Below are 17,759 nucleotides of genomic sequence, written 5' to 3'. Positions count from 1 at the left end.
TCCTTGCGTAAAAAGACCAGTGTCCCTTGTTTAAAAACTCCATTAATCTTTCTCTAGTCCCATCATTTCTGAATAAAACTTCTACTACACAGAAAATCGATTTATTTATTTTTTTGTATTGAGACAAAATGCACTGGTCATGTCTGAAACCGTGAAAGCATATCGATGTGCGACAGGCAAGGATATTTCCGAATAACTTGCTTTTCAGAAGCCTCAATAGAGGGAAAATGGCATATATATATATATATATATATATATATATATATATATATATATATATATATATATATATATACGTATGTATATATGTATTTTACCTTTTTTCTGCTTTTATGCTTTGCTTGCTTTGTAGTTTTTGATGCTCGTTTTGCAATTGTTTCATTATTTCTTTTTTATTTTTGTTTTCTTTTATTGATTTTCATTGACGTTGAAGACTAAAACTTGTACCTAGGCCTGATTCTAACAAGTTGGAACTAAACCAATTCTTTCTCTTTGAAACATTTTCTTCTGAGTTATTAATAGCCTTGCAAAATATTTGTAAGGACTTGAATCATTCATAAATTAAGGCCCTGTATTAACTATGAATTTTTCAGGGAAAGTTAGCTGGGTGAAAACGGTTTTTCTTTCACCGGATTTTACATTTCTTTAAAGTAAAAGTAAAAAGCAAAACAAAGTAAAAAGTAAAGTAAAGTAAAAGCAGCTTCAAATACCTCAGATTTGTCTTTTGAGGCTTAAAACGCACAAAGGAAGACTGGAGCCGCCAGAAAGAGTAAAAAGGCACGGGCACCCACAATTTGGCATCACAATGTGGGCACAAATGCCCACAATTTGGGCATCTTTCACCGGATTTTACATTTATTTTAAGTAAAAGCAGCTTCAAATACCTCAGATTTATCTTTTGCGCCTTATCTAGCACAAAGGAAGACTGGAGCCGCCAGAAAAAGTAAAAAGGCGAGTAAAAAGGGCGACTTATCTGGAGGGCTTTGAAGACACGACTTTACCACAATTTGGGCATCTTCCATATTCAATATTTTGCTTCTAATAATGGTTTGACGCCCTTGAGTTGGCACCGTGTCTGGATCCTCATGCTTAGGAACTTTTTACTCTTAGATTGCTTTACTTAGTCACCATTGGATACCCGTCTGATTTGACTCCACCCACTTCAAAGATTCAGTTTTAAAAGCTTAAGTATCTCTTATAAATTGCCATACTAATACCCAAGCACCCCCTCTGCATTTATTTATCAATGTTGGTACGATCACGGTCTACACTTGTCATTTGATAAGGAAACGCATTCCCAGCAAAAAGTAAGTATTTATTATAACTTCCGTTGTAATTGATACAAGTTTTATCTTCATATGAGACATGATAGTTACTACTGTAGTTTAAACAAGGACAAAAATGAATAAAAAAGGACATATTTAGCAATATTGTGAATGTCAATCGATACATGAGAATATATTGCTTTATACCATACTTATTTTTAATGCTTAAAAAGAGGAGGTACCATTTTGTCTATTATCAACGTTTTTAGTTTGTTTGACCAAATTGTTTAACATTGATTGGGCGATCTTGCCATAACTTGTAAAGCTTAGACGAGCGATCCGAATAAACGACCAAAAACTAAAAATCGATACCTACTTTCTCGAAAATTTTAGAAAAACTATTTTAATTCATGCGTTTTGTTTCGGAGATACAGATATTTTGTTTTAATGACACTTACATCATCAGGAAGTGTTAATCGTTTTTTCGTTCTCTCTCTCTCTCTCTCTCTCTCTCTCTCTCTCTCTCTCTCTCTCTCTCTCTCTCTCTTGGTATCTCTATCTCTCTCTCTCTCTTGGTATCTCTATCTCTCTCTCCTTCTCTCTCATCTCTTTTAATTTTCCATATGTGAAGTAATATCATTAAATAGTTTACCAACAGCATTGCTACTCTGGCACAGTTTCCTTCAGTAAGAAAGAAGAAAGTATTGTTTTATCATGTATTAAATTATTATAAAAATTGTTATAATTTAATCGAGTATTAAATTATTATAAATTATTTAATTATTATAAAAATTGATTTATAAAATAGGTGGCACAATATATTGGAGAAACCTGTCGTTACTTGCTATCTTCTCCTGAAAGACCCGAAGAACGGAAGCATAAGGTCCGCCTTATGTATGGTAATGGCCTGAGACCACAAATTTGGGAACAGTTCGTGAAACGATTCGGTGTAAAGCATATTGCTGAGTTTTATGGTGCCACAGAAGGAAACGCAAACATTAGTGAGTTTTTATGATTAACTTTCTAATTAATATAATTATTTAGATTATTAAGAGAGAAATAAGAAAACAATTTGATTTGCCCGAATTATTTTTAATTTTATTTTAAAGCTATTTTAGCTTGAAAAACGTTTTATGTCATATTTTCAATTTTTTCTTCTTCTTATCGCTATTTTCAGCTTTTCAACCTTTTATCACTGTTTTCGGTTTTTCTTTTTATCATTATTTTCAGTTTTTTTCTTCTTTTTATCATTATTTTCAGTTTTTTCTTCTTTTTATCATAATTTTTTTTTTTTTCTTTTTATCAATATTTTCAGTTTTTTCTTTTTACAATTATTATCAGTTTTTTTCTTCTTTTTATCACTATTTTCAACTAGGTTGCTGAATTCTAAAAATATTTTGCTGAATATATTGCCAAAGAAGGGAAATGCAAACATTAGTGACTTCTTTATAATTACCTTTCTAATTAATTCAATTATTAATAGAAAAATAACAAGAAAGTATGATTTACCCGGATTTTTATTTTTTATTTTTATTTTAAAATTAATTGAGCTTGATAAAACTATGTCCAAATTCTCCAAAAAGTCAAAAATCTTTTATTTCTCTACTATTTATGGCAATGACTTGCTGCCACAAAGACGAGAACAATTCTTCAAAAGATTGAGTGTAAAACATTCGCTAAATTCTTCGGCACCAGAGAAGGAAGCGTGGACATTAGCATTATTAACTTTTGATTAATTTCTGGTTGATTTGATTGCTTGAAGAAATAAGAGTGACAATAAGATAATGTAATTTTTCTTCTTTTCTTCACCAGTTTTTTTCTTCTAGTTATCGTTATGTATGTTTTTCTTCTTTTTATCATTATTTTGATTTTTGTTTTCTCTGTTTATCATTGTTTTTAGTTATTTCTTCTTTTTATCAATATTTTCAACCATGCTTCTGAATTCTAAAAATATTTCGCTGAATTCTATGTTGCCACAGAAGGAAATGCAAACATTAGTGAGTTTTTGTAATTTTGCTTTGATTATTTAAGGAATTAAGAGAGAGATAACAAAAATTTTGATTTGCCTATATTTTTTTATCTTTTGTTGTATTATTGGGATATTTCGTAAAACTCATTGGCAAATAATGATTGATTTAATGTTTTTTTCATATCTAAAAGAAGATGCATCAAATAAAAACACAAGGAATCTGGTACGTTTTTGTCATAAATGAATAAAATCGTAATATTAAACTTACTGGTCATAAATATGTAACAACTGGGCTCAGAACATTTTTAGTACTAAGGACAGTGAAATCTGATTGATTGTAATGGTTAAATGGAAAATAACACGTCCGAATATAGCTTAAAAATTAGGAAAAATCGGGAATTCAATTTTAAATTAACAAGACCACCATATTCAGCTATTCAGTTTTTGATAGTATGAGAACCAAATCTAGGAAGTTTGCATAAGCGGGCTCAGAGCATTTTTCATAAGTATAGGAGTATGATAAGTACCAAGGACAGTGAAGCTAAATTGTACTTTTTTGAATTGGTTAAATGGAAGCCTGCACAATCTTGTGTAGATTGTCTTGCAGAGTTAGGAAAAATCGGGAATTCAGTTTTTAATCAGCAACATCACCATATTCGGTTATTTACTTTTTGGTAATATCAGGTGCCACATATAGGAAATTTGTCATAACCGGGCTCGGAACATTCTGAAGTACCAAGGACAGTGAAACTGAATTGTACTTGCTTAAATTGGTTACATGGAAGCCTGTATAAATTTATGTATCTTGTAAAGTTTTAAAAAATCGGAAATTTTTGTATTTTGTAAAGTTAGAAAAAGATCAGAAATTCAGTTTTTAATCAACAAGACCACCATATCCAGTTATTCAGTTTTTGGTAGCATCAGGTACTATTTCTAGAAAATTCTAAAACATTTTGAAGTACCAAGGATAGTAAAAAATATTACCCGTCTCTTTACTTATATGATTTGTAACCGCCACCTAAATTATTTCCTATATAGAATTGGAAAAACGACTTTACTTTGCGATCAAGCGCGGGGTAACCTACGCAGATCTGTGAGTTTTGGATCTCTTTTTGAAAGACAGCCTGCAAGTGAGAATTCCTTTGAATTTGCAAGATGTTCGGAACGGGGCAGTACCACAATTCCGGGCTATGATGAAGTCGGGTTCTAGCGGGATGCTTGAGTTGTCGCTGATGCTCATAAAAGCCGCAAAAACGAGTGTCTTACCTGTCTTGACGCACCTCATCAGCCTTTCTCTGGATCTTGGAGTCTTCCCATAAGTACTAAGATTGCAAGAGTGGTTCCTCTTCAAAAAGGATGAAAAAAAAGATGACCCGTCGAATCGAAGACCTATATCTATTCCCCCATTTTTCTCTAAGTTATGTAAGAAAGCGGTACATGCCCAGTTAAGTTATTATATCGAAAAGAATAAAATTATTATGGAAAACCAGAAAAAAAAAATTATGGAAAAAACCAAAAAAGAAAATAGAGCGCGGGGTCTCATAAGGGTCAATCTTTGGACCCCTCCTTTTCATCATTTTTATTGATCAAGTGAAGTATTAACTGTCGGAGGCTGGTGTCATCCTGTTTACAGATGACACTCAGCTCTTTCTAGCTGTGCCTTCGCTTGAGGTTTTGTTTAATAAGATTCAAAGTCTCTGAATTTATAACTTTTTCTCAACAAAATTTGTTAACTCTAAACTTTTCTGAAACTTTTTCCATGATATTTTCTAGACTTTCGTCAAGTCATGGAAATGATCAAATCCCGGTTCGAGGAAATGTAATGAAAAGAGTAGCAACAACGAAGTATTTGGGGTTTTTAATTGATAAAAAACCTGTCGTGGATAAACCATTCAAGTGCGATAGATGAAAAATTATGCAGAGGTTTTGTGGTGATATGACGAATTGAAAATCTAATCCCAAAAAAAATTCTAAAAATGATTTATTTTTCTATATTTAGTCCATATATTAGCCACGGATGTTCTATATGGGCAAGTAATTTTGTAACATGTTTCAAAAGAGTGCAAAAAGTTCAGAATAGAGCTGTAAAATTATCATCATAATTTTATGATTGTGATGAGGTTCCTGCTCATGAGCTTTTAAAAACAATAAGTTAATAGATGTATCTCAAATTCAAGATTACCAAGTCGCGATTTTCTCGTATAAATAATTGAACCACCTCCTCACCCCCGCTTTTGAATTTTTTTTTACTTTTAATAGAAACCGTCATGATCATAATACAAGAAAAACTGATAACTTAACTCATGAGTTTAGGAGTACCACTTGTGATTCGGCATTATTGTCCCCATGTTTGGAATATATTGCCCGAGTGTGTGATAAGCACCTAGTCTTCCGACCTTCAAGTCACGGGCAAAGAAGTTTCATTTATCTCGTGAGTGGTTTTGATTTGAAGCCCGCTCTAGGTTGTCATTCTATTCAAGGCATTTGCCAGAATATTTTGCTGTTAATTTTTTTTGTTTTCTGTCTTCTTCTTGTCTTCTTTTTCCTTTCTTCATTCATCAGTTGAGTTTGTTTTGTGTTGAGTAGTGTGATAGGAGTGTGGTTTAATTAGCTGAGGGTGATAGCCTCGCTTGCCCTTCCAAGCTTATTGCCTTTCTTGGCAGGCGAATGGCAAATAGTGTTTCTTTTCTTTTTTAATAAATGTATATCTCATATCTCACTCTGCTCGTGCTGTGCTTACATTTACGCTTATTCATACTCACTTTCTCTGTTAGCTTTAGAGTTACTTGATGACATTTTTGAGTAATTGTGATTCAGTCCATGCATTTCGGTTTTTTGACTAGAAGGGTTGCTTTAGGGGCGAAAAATGTTTGTTGCACCCTTGGAACTTGAAAATGTTCTGAGTCCAGTAATGGCAAATTTCTAAAATTTGATACCTGATATTGCCAAAAACTCCATAACTGAATATGGGTATTTTGTTGATTAAAAGACAAAATGATCTTTTTTGAAGCCCGTCACCTTTTTTTAAGGTACTTTTATGAAAAAATATTATTCTAATGATAAATGTGTTTCGTTCTTTAGAGGATGTGTTTCGATCTGGCACCAGTATTGAAGCAAGATGAATACCGTAGTGCAACCGTTGGGAATAGTGGAAAATGCTAAAAAAGCCTAATAAAAAAAAAAAAAATTAAAAAAACCCTCGTGTAGCAAACTATGTTTTACTTTCTTGTACAGTCGGAAAGAAAAGTTTTTGGAAGTATTCCTCAGTATTTTCATATACTGTTATATTGCCAGGTCAAAAAACTTTAATTTTGTATGCGTGAGTTAAGATGACTATGTCGCTTAGACTAGGAAAAAATTAAGGAATCCAGGTGTTCGATCAAGTGGATAGTTTCACTTACCTGGGTGGTATTATTAGTAAAGATAGTGGATGCAGTGAAGGTAAACAAAGTAGAATAGCCATGGGTGTTTTTTGTCACAATTAAAAATATTTTTGAAAAGTTTCCTTGGTTAGGACATGTAGGTTAGGACAGATGAAGAATGGCATAATGCCAAAGATCTGGTTTTCTAGTCATCCAACTGGGGACAAATGATAAGCAGGTCGTTCCCAAATGGGGTCAAAAGAGGTTATACGGAAGGATTTCTCCCTTGTTTTTTTTAATTCTATCCCAATTTACATATATCCCTTCTTTTTTTAAAATCATTTACGAAACCTTCTTATCTTTTAAACGCCCTTGACTTATTCCAGTGTTTTATTATTGAACGAGTTTTAGTGTTTTATAAAAGTCCAGTGTTTTATTATTATGTGGTCCAGTACAATCAAAGTTCTTTGGCCAAGTAACCCTTTTACGTTTGTAATTTTTTAGCATTAACAAATGATTTATTGATTGATTGAAGGACACTGGGGCGAAGGGTGAAGATTCAAATAGATTGGAGCGGAGGAAGAGTCTGCACAAGCTCTGTTGATGTTAGGTGGCATGGTCTGCATTGAATTGCTAGTAGTAGTAGTATTTTTTGGTGTTTTTTCAGTCAGTTACTCACCGGCAACCCAAAAAGCCTGATATCAACATCGCTGCACAGATAACTCCATCCAAATCCAGTCAAAGCTTTCCTCTGTACACTTGTTTCTTGAAGCTCCAATTGATTTTTTTAAAATAATTTCTTATGCCCTTTCCTTATCCTATTCAGGAACAACTTGCTTTTTCTTTGGCCCCAGAAGGTTGACTAATCAGCGCCATCTTTAGAATTTTGTCATCCCTCATTCGTAAAACACGCCACTTCTAAGTTAAATAATCAAAATAACACATGAAGGTATATGGTTTCTAACGTTAAGGAATATCTATATCAACATTGATGGAGTTCTTTGAAGTAAAAAGAAGATGCTTTAATTGAGTTTCCGGAGTTTTAAGTAAATAAAAACAAATAGATAACCAACTTCGTTGATTTGGCATAGGAAAATGGCAAAAAATCCCGCTATAACAAGAATTTTGACTTTAGGAAATAGGATATATATGCTTCGAACTCTAAGGATTGCTTATTGTTGTCTCAACCCAGAATTTGGCTCATTAAATTCATATATTGGGAAGTATTCATTTTTTAACTGTATTTTTGATACATTTTTGTAAAAAGCTCCTACGAATTAAAAAACTTTAGATGTTCTAAAAATAAATGTTATTTTGTGTTTCCTTCTGTACGTTTCATTTTCTTATATATTGTTTTACTATAGTCAACACAGATGGAAAAATCGGCGCTGTGGGTTTTGTCTCCGTCATTAATCCTGAGGTCTATCCTGTGTCTTTAATTAAAGTTGATGAATATACTGGTGAGCCTATTCGACGCAAAGACGGTCTCTGTACACGGTGTCAACCTGGTAAGTACATTCCTTTAAAATGAGCCATTAAACAGCCCTTTATAATTTTACAGTGCCGCGCTGAAAGTCGCCGCCCGCTCCTAATGATTTATTACTATTTCTAGTGATTTTTATTTTAAATAAACAGAAATATCCCTAAATCAGTACATAAATCACTATATTATTGAAGAAAATCACTAAATCAACCCAAAAATCACTTAAAATCTAGCAATTCTTTTCCTCATCGGGTCGCAACCCTGAGCCCGCTAGTAGTGGAGGAAAAAGGGAAAAAGAGGCCACACATGCAAAAAAAGTGCTTCTCTTTTTGTTTTGGTACTTGATATTTACCAAGGGTATTTACCCTTGGGTATTACCTTGGTATTTACAATTGGGAAAAATTTGAAAAAATGAGGTATTTGTAACTTACGAATGGCTGATAGGATCTTAATGAAATGTGATATTTAGAAAGTTATCGTGTCTAAGAGCTCTTATTTCAAATTCCTACCGGATCCAGTGACAATGGGGGGAGTTGGAGGGGGGAACCTAAAATCTTGGAAAATGCTTATAGTGGAGGGATCAGGATGAAACTTAGTGGTAAAAATAAGTGCAAGTCCTAAATTCGTGATTGACATAACCGGAACGGATTTTCTCTCTTTGGGGGGTTCGGGGGGAGGGTTAATTCTGAAAAATTAGAAAAAATGAGGTATTTTTAACTTACGAAGGAGTGATCGGATCTTAATGTAATTTCATATTTAGAAGGAACTCATAACTCAGGTCTCTTAATTCAAATCCCGACCGAATTCGGAGTCATTAAGGGGGGAGTTGGGGGGGGGGCGAAAATCTTGGAAAACACTTAAAGCGGAGAGATCAGGATGAAACTTGGTGGGAAGAATAGAAACAAGTCCAAGATACGTGACTGTCATAACTGAAACGGATTCGCTCTGGATCCGTTAACATATGGGGGAGTTGGGGGGACCTAAAATCTTGGAAAACGCTTAGAATGGAGGAATCGGGATGAAACTTGGTGGGAAAAATAAGCAGAAGTCCTAGATATGTGATTGAATAACCGGAACGGATACGCTCTACTTGGAGGAGCTAGAGGGGGGAGAATCAAATTTGAAAAATTAGAAAAATGAGATAGTTTTAACTTACGAAGGAGTGATCGTATCTTAATGAAATTTCATATTTAGAAGGACCTCGTAACTCAGAAAGCGGATAGATTAGGATGAAACTTGGTGGGAGGAATAAAAACATGTCCAAGATACGTGACTGACATAACCGAACTAGATCGGCCCTCTTTGGTGGAGTTGAAGGGGGAGGGAGTAATTCGGAAAAATTAGAAAAAATGAGGTATTTGTAACTTACGAACGGGTGATCAGATCTTAATGAAATTCGATATTTAGAAGGATCTTGTGTTTTAAAGTTCTTGTTTTAAATCTCGACCAGATCCGGTGACATTGGGGGGAGTTGTATGGGGAAACCGGAATTCTTCGAAAACGTGAAAATTGAGGCATCTTTATCTTAGGAATCGATGACCTTATCTTAATGAAATTTGATATTTAGAAGGAATTCATGTCTCAGAGCTCTTTTTTCAAATCCCAACCAGATCTGTTGACATTGGGGAGAGTTGGAGGAGGAAACCGGAAATCTTGGAAAACGCTTAGAGTAGAGAAATCGGGATGAAACTTGGTGGATAGAATATGCAAATGTCCTAGATGTTTGGGGGTGTTATGGAGTGGGTTTCAGTGCTTTTGCGAGTTTGGTGCTTCTGGACGTGGTAGGACGATGGAAATTGGTAGGCATGCCTGGGAGCAGCACAAATTGACTTTATAAAGTCGTTTTCCCCGATTAGACCATCTGGGGGGCTGAAGGGAGAGGAAAAAGTAGAAAAAATTGAGGTATCTATATTTTATGAGTGGGTGATCGGATCTTAATGAATTTTGATATTTAGAAATACCTCGTTACTCAGAGCTCTTATTTTGAATCCCGACCGGTATTAAGCCTCCGATTTTCCTTTTAAATCCATCTATTGATTCTTAGAATTTTGCTAGAGCTCATACCATATGAGCTCTTGCCTCGTCCGGCCTCGTCACAAGTGCCATATGAGCTCTTAGCTCTTGTTTAAATAAGTAGGATTAAAAAAAAAATTCTATAAAATGGAGTAATCGAGGCTTTGCCCGCATGAAGAAGATAGACTAATCTTAAGGTGATGTGGTTCCTTAAGAATCCCCCTGTCCCGTCCAAATAAACTTTTTTTAGTTTGTCTGGCCAAACTGTATAGAATTTTTTGGGTGGTATTACCATAACTTTTAGAACTTGGGTAAGAGATCTGGACACAGAAAATTAAAAGCCGTCATCAACTTTCCAGGGAATCTTAGGAAACCCGTTTGATTCCTTGCGTTTTGCCGGAGATAGGGATATTCAGTTTTAATGAAATATCACTTGAGCAATTTGGCTGTCGGGGAGTTCCCTGTGGTGTGACCCGCTTTCATTGACAAGCTCGCCGACTAAAGCGACGTAAAATTTCACCGTCTTTTCAGTAAAATTTCACGCCGGAATTACAAGACAGTTCTTGATGATAGCTAATGCATCCTTTTTCTTTACGACTGTCAGCCGACTCTGAGGCTCGTATAATAACTTTAACGTACCAAAGAGCGTATCCGAGGGGAAGAATACCGGGTTTGAACACCCCCCCCCCCCTGCCCAAAAAATTTCTACATTGAATTTAAAGGGCTTTTTTGTAACAAAAAAAATCCATAAAGTTAATTACGAGAATAATAATGATTAAGTTAACTCTTTTTATGGCACTTGGTATTAACCAAGTGACATATAGCAATCGCAAATTCTGTCGGTCTGTCGGTCCCTGTTTTGCTACTTTAGGCACTTCCAGGTAAACTGGGGCGATGAAATTTGGCAGGCGTATCAGGGACCGGACCAGATTAAATCAGAAATAGTCGTTTTCTTGATTTGACCATCTGGGGGGGGGGAAGTGGGGGGCCGGTTAATTCGGAAAAAATAGAAAAATTGAAGTATTTTAACTTATGAGTGGGTGATGGGATCTTAATGAAATTTAATGTTTGAAACGATATTGTGTGTCAGAGCTCTTATTTTAAATCCGACCGGATCTGGTGACATTGTGGGGGGGAGTTGGGAGGGGGAAACCTAAAACTTGGAAAACACTTAGAGTGGAGGGATCGGGATGAAACTTGGTGGAAAAAATAAGCACAAGTCCTAAATACATGATTGACATAACCGGAACGGATCTGCTCTCTTTGGGGTAGTTGGGGGAGGGGGTGTTAATTCTGAAAAATTAGAAAAAATGAGGTATTTTTAACTTACGAACGGGTGATCGGATCTCAATGAAATTTGATATTTAGAAGGATATCGTGTCTCAAAGCTCTTATTTTAAATTCCGACCGGATCTGGTGACATTGGGGGGAGTTTGGGGTGGGGGAACCGAAAATCATGGAAAACGCTTAGATTGGAGGGATCGGGATGAAACTTGGTGGGGCAAATAAGCAGAAGTCTTAGATACGTGATTTACATAATTGGAACGATCCGCTCTATTGGGGGGGGGGGTGTTAATTCTGAAAAATTAGAAAAAAATTACGTATTTTTAACTTACGAAGGAGTGATCGGATTTTCATGAAACTTCATATTTGGAAGTACCTTGTAACTCAGTTCTCTTATTTTAAATCTCAACCGGATCCATTGTAATTGGGGAGGGGCGCAGTTGGGGGGGACCGTAAATCTTAGAAAATACTTAAAGCGGTGAGATCAAGATGAAACTGGATGGGAAGAATAAAAACCTGTCTAAGATACGTGACTGACATAACCAGACTGGATCTGCTCTCTTTGGTGGAGTTGGGGGGGGGGATAATTTTGAAAATTGAGGTATTTGTAACTTATGAAAGGGTGACCAGATCTTAATGAAATTTGATATTTAGAAGGATCATGTGCTTTAAAGCTCTAATTTTAGATTCCGATCAGATCCTGTGACATTGGGGGGGGGGGGAGTTGGAGGTGGAAACCGGCATTCTTGGAAAACGTGAAAATTGGGGTATTTTTATCTTACGAAAAGGTAATCGGATCTTAATGAAATTCGATATTTAGAAGGATATAGTGTCTCAAAGCTCTTATTTTAAATCCCGACAGGATCTGGTGACATTGGGGGGATTTGGGGTGTGGGAACCTAAAATCATGGAAAACGCTTAGATTGGAGGGATCGGGATGAAACTTGGTTGGAAAAATAAGCAGAAGTCTTAGATACGTGATTTACATAATTGGAATGGATCCGCCCTATTAGGGGGGGGGGAGTTAATCTTGAAAAATTAGAAAAAATGACGTATTTTTAACTTACGAAGAAGTGATCGGATCTTCATGAAACTTCATATTTAGAAGGACCTCGTAACTCAGATCTCTTATTTTAAATCTCAACCGGATCCAGCGTAATTGGGGGGCAGTTGGGGGGACTGGAAATCTTAGAAAATACTTAAAGCAGTGAGATCGGGATGAAACTGGATGGGAAGAATAAAAACCTGTCTAAGATACGTGACTGACATAACCTGACCGGATCTTCTCTCATTGGTGGAGTTGGGGGGGGGGGGTAATTTTGAAAATTGAGGTATTTGTAACTTACGAAAGGGTGACCAGAGCTTAATGAAACTTGATATTTAGAAGGATCTTGTGCTTTAAAGCTCTAATTTTAAATTCCGACCAGAATCTGTGACATTGGGGGGAGTTATAGGGGGAAACCGGAATTCTTGGAAAACGTGAAAATTGGGGTATTTTTATCTTACGAATAGGTGATCGGATCTTAATGGAATTTGATATTTAGAAGGAATTCATGTCTCAGAGCTCTTATTTCAAATCCCGACCAGATCTTTTGACATTGGGGGGAGTTGGAGGGGGAAACCTTAGAAAACACTTGGATTGGAGGAATCGGGATGAAGCTTGGTGGATAGAATAAGCAAATGTCCTTGATACGTGATTGACGGAACCGTACTGGATTCGCTCTCTTTGGGGGAGCTTGGGGGAGGGGTTCAGTGATTTGGCAAGTTTGGTGCCTCTGGACGTGCTAGGACGATGAAAATTGGTAGGCGTGTCAGGGAGCTGCACAATTTGACTTGATAAAGTCGTTTTCCCAGATTCGACCATCTGGGGGGGCAAAAGGGAGAGGAAAAATTAGAAAAAATTAGGTATTTATAACTTACGAGTGGGTGATCGGATCTTAATGAATTTTAATATTTAGAAGGACATCGTGACGCAGAGCTCTTATTTTAAATCTTGACCGGCATTAAGCCTCTTATTTTCTTTTTTAAATCAATTTATTGATTCATAGAATTTTGTTAGAGCTCATACCATATGATCTCTTGGCTCTTAGCTCTTCTTGCCTCGTCACAAGTGCCATATGAGCTCTTAGCTCTTGTTTAACTTTGCTTTACAATTGGCTAGATTTAATTGAATTGAAACCATATCTGAAAATCCTGTGGATAGCAATTTTCTGAATGCGAAGCAAGAATTATGTTACCATAGCTGGACGTATGCTTGATGCTGTGAAGATGTTAAAAGTTAACCAAGGTTCAAGGTTTTTTTCACAGTCGAAAAAAGTTTGGAAGAATGGGAAGATAAGTCTGTAAGCCAGGATTAGAATATTGGAAGTTATAGTGATGACAGTGTTCAAGTATAGCTCTGAAGCATGGGTGCTTCTAAAAACAAAAAGATTTATTTAGATGTTTTCCAAAAGAATTGTCTACAGATTGTTCTTGTTATCCAGCTGACTGACTGCATTTCAAAAAGTAAGCCGTATGAAAAATGTATTTCTACCTCGCTTTGTTGGGCTATAAGAAGAGAAAGGCTGTGAAGGCTAGGGTATGTTGTGGGGATAAAGGATGGCATATGGCCCAATATCATACTTTTCGAACAACTATGTCCGAAAGAAGTTGTAAGATTGGATTTAAGGGGAAATGGAACTTCTTGGGGAGTGATCCATGGAAGCTTTAAATAGTTTGAGACAGGGAAGGAATTTGTATAAGTGTGTTGGCCTCAGGCAGCTCATTGCTGCAGCGAGTTATTATTATTAATAGCAGTAGTAGTAGTAGTATTAATGAAAATCCAAATGAGAATAGGATCAACATATATTTTAAAAATAATATCAAAGCATTCTTCTCCTGCCTTCCTCAGTGATTATCTAGTCGGGAAACACGGCTTTTATCACCCACTTTTTTTAACGCGTTTTTAAAGAAACTGGTTATTGAAAATAAACACAATTAAGGTTAATTTAAAAATAGAAGCCTGAAAACTCTCAAAATGACGTGACGTCAAATCAAAGCAAGAAGTGAACTCATTATTGTCGTAAACCCATTGACTAAAGGCTACGAGCTCCTTACGAGCTCTGCTCTCTGTTGGGACATAATATTGTTTCTGTATTTTTTAAGTCGAATAAAGAAAAAGTTGAAGTTGAAGATGTCCCCTTCTTTAAAACTGGAGATACTTGTATTTTTCATGGACGGCACTGTTTCGTCCTTTTTATTCCCCTGCACTAGCAGCCTACTTGAAAATTGTATTGAGATATCTATGATTTGGTATCATTTTGGCATCAGAGTTCAATGGTTGAATAGTTTTTCACAAAAACGACCACTAATTTTCTTTGCTCTTTATCAGTGCGTTCTTTTTCCTATTTAATGTTTTTCTTTTTTTTTGGAATTATTGTTTACTCCTAGTTGTTATTTTTCCTGTTTTCCTGTTTCTTCGTACCCCTCGAAATGTGTATCGTAAAAGAGCAAATGAACAAATTTGTCATGTGCTTTTAAAGATTTTTTAGCCTATATGGAATAAATCAGATGGGTTGAACTCAAGTATGATACGTAACCTAAAATAGAGGGAAACTTTTTCTTAGAGGTGTCCTTGTGGTGGCAGAAATATTCCAAGTTGTGTATGGATTAATCACAGGCTAAATTTGGAGATTTTAAGATATTCCCTCTTATTCTGTGTTCTAGATTTCCGCAAGAAATAAAAATAAGCAATTTTTTGTGTAACACATCAGCTGTTTTCATCCCTAGGAGTTATGGTTTCTAAATAAGGCTCACAAAAGAAATCTTGAAGATTCACAAAAGAAAAAATCTTTGGGAATAGGTCTAAGTGAATATTCTGCAAGCATGTGCTATTATACTAGGGAATAGAAATATGGAATAGGAATTAAATAAGAAATAAGGTATTAAATAGGATTTTTTTGTGTAAAACATCAGCTGTTTTCATCCCTGGGAGTTATGGTTTCTAAATAAGGCTCACAAAAGAAATCTTGAAGATTCACAAAAGAAAAAATCTTTGGGAATAGGTCTAAGTGAATATTCTGCAAACATGTTCTATTATACTAGGGAATAGAAATATGGAATAGGAATTAAATAAGAAATAAGGTATTAAATAGGAATTTTTTGTGTAAAACATCAGCTGCTTTCATCCCTGGCAATTATTAAATAAAAAAAAAACTAATTTTTTTAGCTGAAAGTAAGGAGCGACATTAAAACTTAAAACGAACAGAAATTACTCCGTATATGAAATGGGTTGTCCCCTCCACAATCCTTCGCTCTTTACGCTGAAGCTTTTAATTGTTTTAAAAAATAGAATTGTGGCAAAGAGTCAAACTTTAGCGTAAAGAGCGAGGGATTGCGGAGGGGACAACCTGTTTCATATAAGGAGTAATTTCTGTTCGTTTTAAGTTTTAATGCCGCTCCTTACTTTCAGCTAAAAAAAAATAGTTTTTTTTAATATAATTTCTGAATGTTTTTGAATTAATGCATGTTTGGTTTTGGCTCTCCGCACATAAATTATTAAAATGAAATTTGTATATTAATTCTTTTTTTGGCTAAATGGCTTTTTCTTAGTTTTGATCAGACGATTTTGAGAAATAAGGGGTGGAGAAGGAGGCCTAGTTGCCCTCCAATTTTTCGGTTACTTAAAAAGGCAACTAGAACTTTTAATTTTTAACGAACGTTTTTATTAGTAAAAAATATACGTAACTTAAGAATTAACTTACGTAACAAAATTTCATAATTTTATATTTTTATTATGTATACGAGGGGGTTTGTACCCTCGTTAATACCTCGCTCTTTACACAAGTCGTAAGTTTTGTCCCAATTCTTTAAGAATGACCCCTGAATCAGAAAGGCCGTAGAATAAATAGTTGAAATTACTAAAAATACTTTAGCATAAAGAGCGAGTTATTTATCTCCTCCTAAATACCTCGCTCTTTCTGCTAAAGTATTTTTAGAACCCCACATATGCGTAATAATCTCTGTTCGTTTTAAGTTTCAATGCTACTCCTTCCTTTCATTTGAAAAAACGTTTTCATGTTTATTTTTTATTGTTTTCTTATAGTAATGCTAGAAAATCCTGCGCCTTTTTCATTGAATTTTTCTTCCCCCATGACAGATTCCTCCAAGGAAAGATCCTCCAACTTAGCCTCCTCCCCTCAGCCCCACCCTCAAACAAAATAAAATCCCCCTGAAAACGTCTGTACACTTCCCAATAACCATTATTATATGTAAATACTGGTCAAAGTTTGTAACTTGCAGCCCCTCCTCCGGGATTGTGGGGGAGTAAGTCATCCCCAAAGACATAGTTATTATGGTTTTCGACTATGTTCAATAAAATGGCTATCTCAAAATTTTGATCCGTAGACTTTGGGAAAAAAATGAGCGTGGGAAGGGGCCTAGATGCCCTCCAATTTTTTGGTCACTTAAAAAGGGCACTAGAACTTTTCATTTCCGTTAGAATGAGCCCTCTTGCGACATTCTAGGACCACTTGGTCGATACGATGACCCCTGGGAAAAGGAAAAAAAAAAAATAATAATAATAAACACGCACCCGTGATTTGTCTTCTGGCAAAAAATACAAAATTCCACATTTTTGTAGATAGGAGCTTGAAACTACAGTAGGGTTCTCTGATACGATGAATCTGATGGTGTCATTTTCGTTAAGATTCTACGACTTCTAGGGGGTGTTTCCCCCTATTTTCTTAAATAAAGCAAATTTTCTCAGCCTCGTAACTTTTGATGGGTAAGTCTAAACTTGATGAAACTTGTATATTTAAAATCAGCATTAAAATGCGATTCTTTTGATGTAGCTATTGATATCAAAATTCAATTTTTTAGAGTTTTGGTTACTATTGGGCCGGGTCGCTCCTTACTACAGTTCGTAATAAGGCTCACAAAAGAAATCTTGAAGATTCACAAAAGAAAAAGTCTTTGGGAATAGGTCTAAGTGAATATTCTGCAAACCTATTCTATTATAATAGGGAATATGGAATAGGAATTAAATAAGGAATAAGGTATTAAGTAGGAATTTCTTGTGTAAAACATCAGCTGCTTTCATCCCTGGCAGTTATAGTTTCTAAATAAGGCTCACAAAAGAAATCTTGAAGATACAAAAAAGAAAAAATCTTTGGGAATAGGTCTAAGTGAATATTGATAGTGCAAAAATTGATAAGTGAAAATGCAAAAATTGAAAAAATATATTTTTAGAGGGTTGAAACATGTCTTTATATTTTAAATTAAAGTTACTATTTTATTTTATATTTTATTGCAATGTCAGGATAACGAACTGTTTATATTGAAAAGAAGCGTAAAATAAGGAGTCTATTGGTGCCGCTCTTATTTTACTAGGATATTTCTTCCAG

The 17,759-nt window shown here is 35.2% G+C and overlaps 1 protein-coding gene across 5 annotated transcripts in view; it reads left to right on the top strand.

Moving 5' to 3' along the window:
• LOC136040527 (long-chain fatty acid transport protein 4-like) overlaps nt 1–17,759 on the top strand; it is a 139,691-nt gene that overhangs the window by 96,824 nt on the left and 25,108 nt on the right. For all 5 annotated transcript variants that reach the window (XM_065724706.1, XM_065724707.1, XM_065724709.1 and 2 more), the window contains 2 exons: nt 2,074–2,266; nt 7,961–8,104. In XM_065724706.1, coding sequence (XP_065580778.1) covers nt 2,074–2,266; nt 7,961–8,104 — 337 coding nt within the window. The remainder of the gene's footprint in view (nt 1–2,073; nt 2,267–7,960; nt 8,105–17,759) is intronic.

Source organism: Artemia franciscana, chromosome 21 (genome assembly GCF_032884065.1).
Source record: "Artemia franciscana chromosome 21, ASM3288406v1, whole genome shotgun sequence".
Taxonomy (NCBI): Eukaryota; Metazoa; Arthropoda; class Branchiopoda; order Anostraca; family Artemiidae; genus Artemia; species Artemia franciscana.
This window is presented reverse-complemented; position numbering and strand designations above follow the sequence as displayed.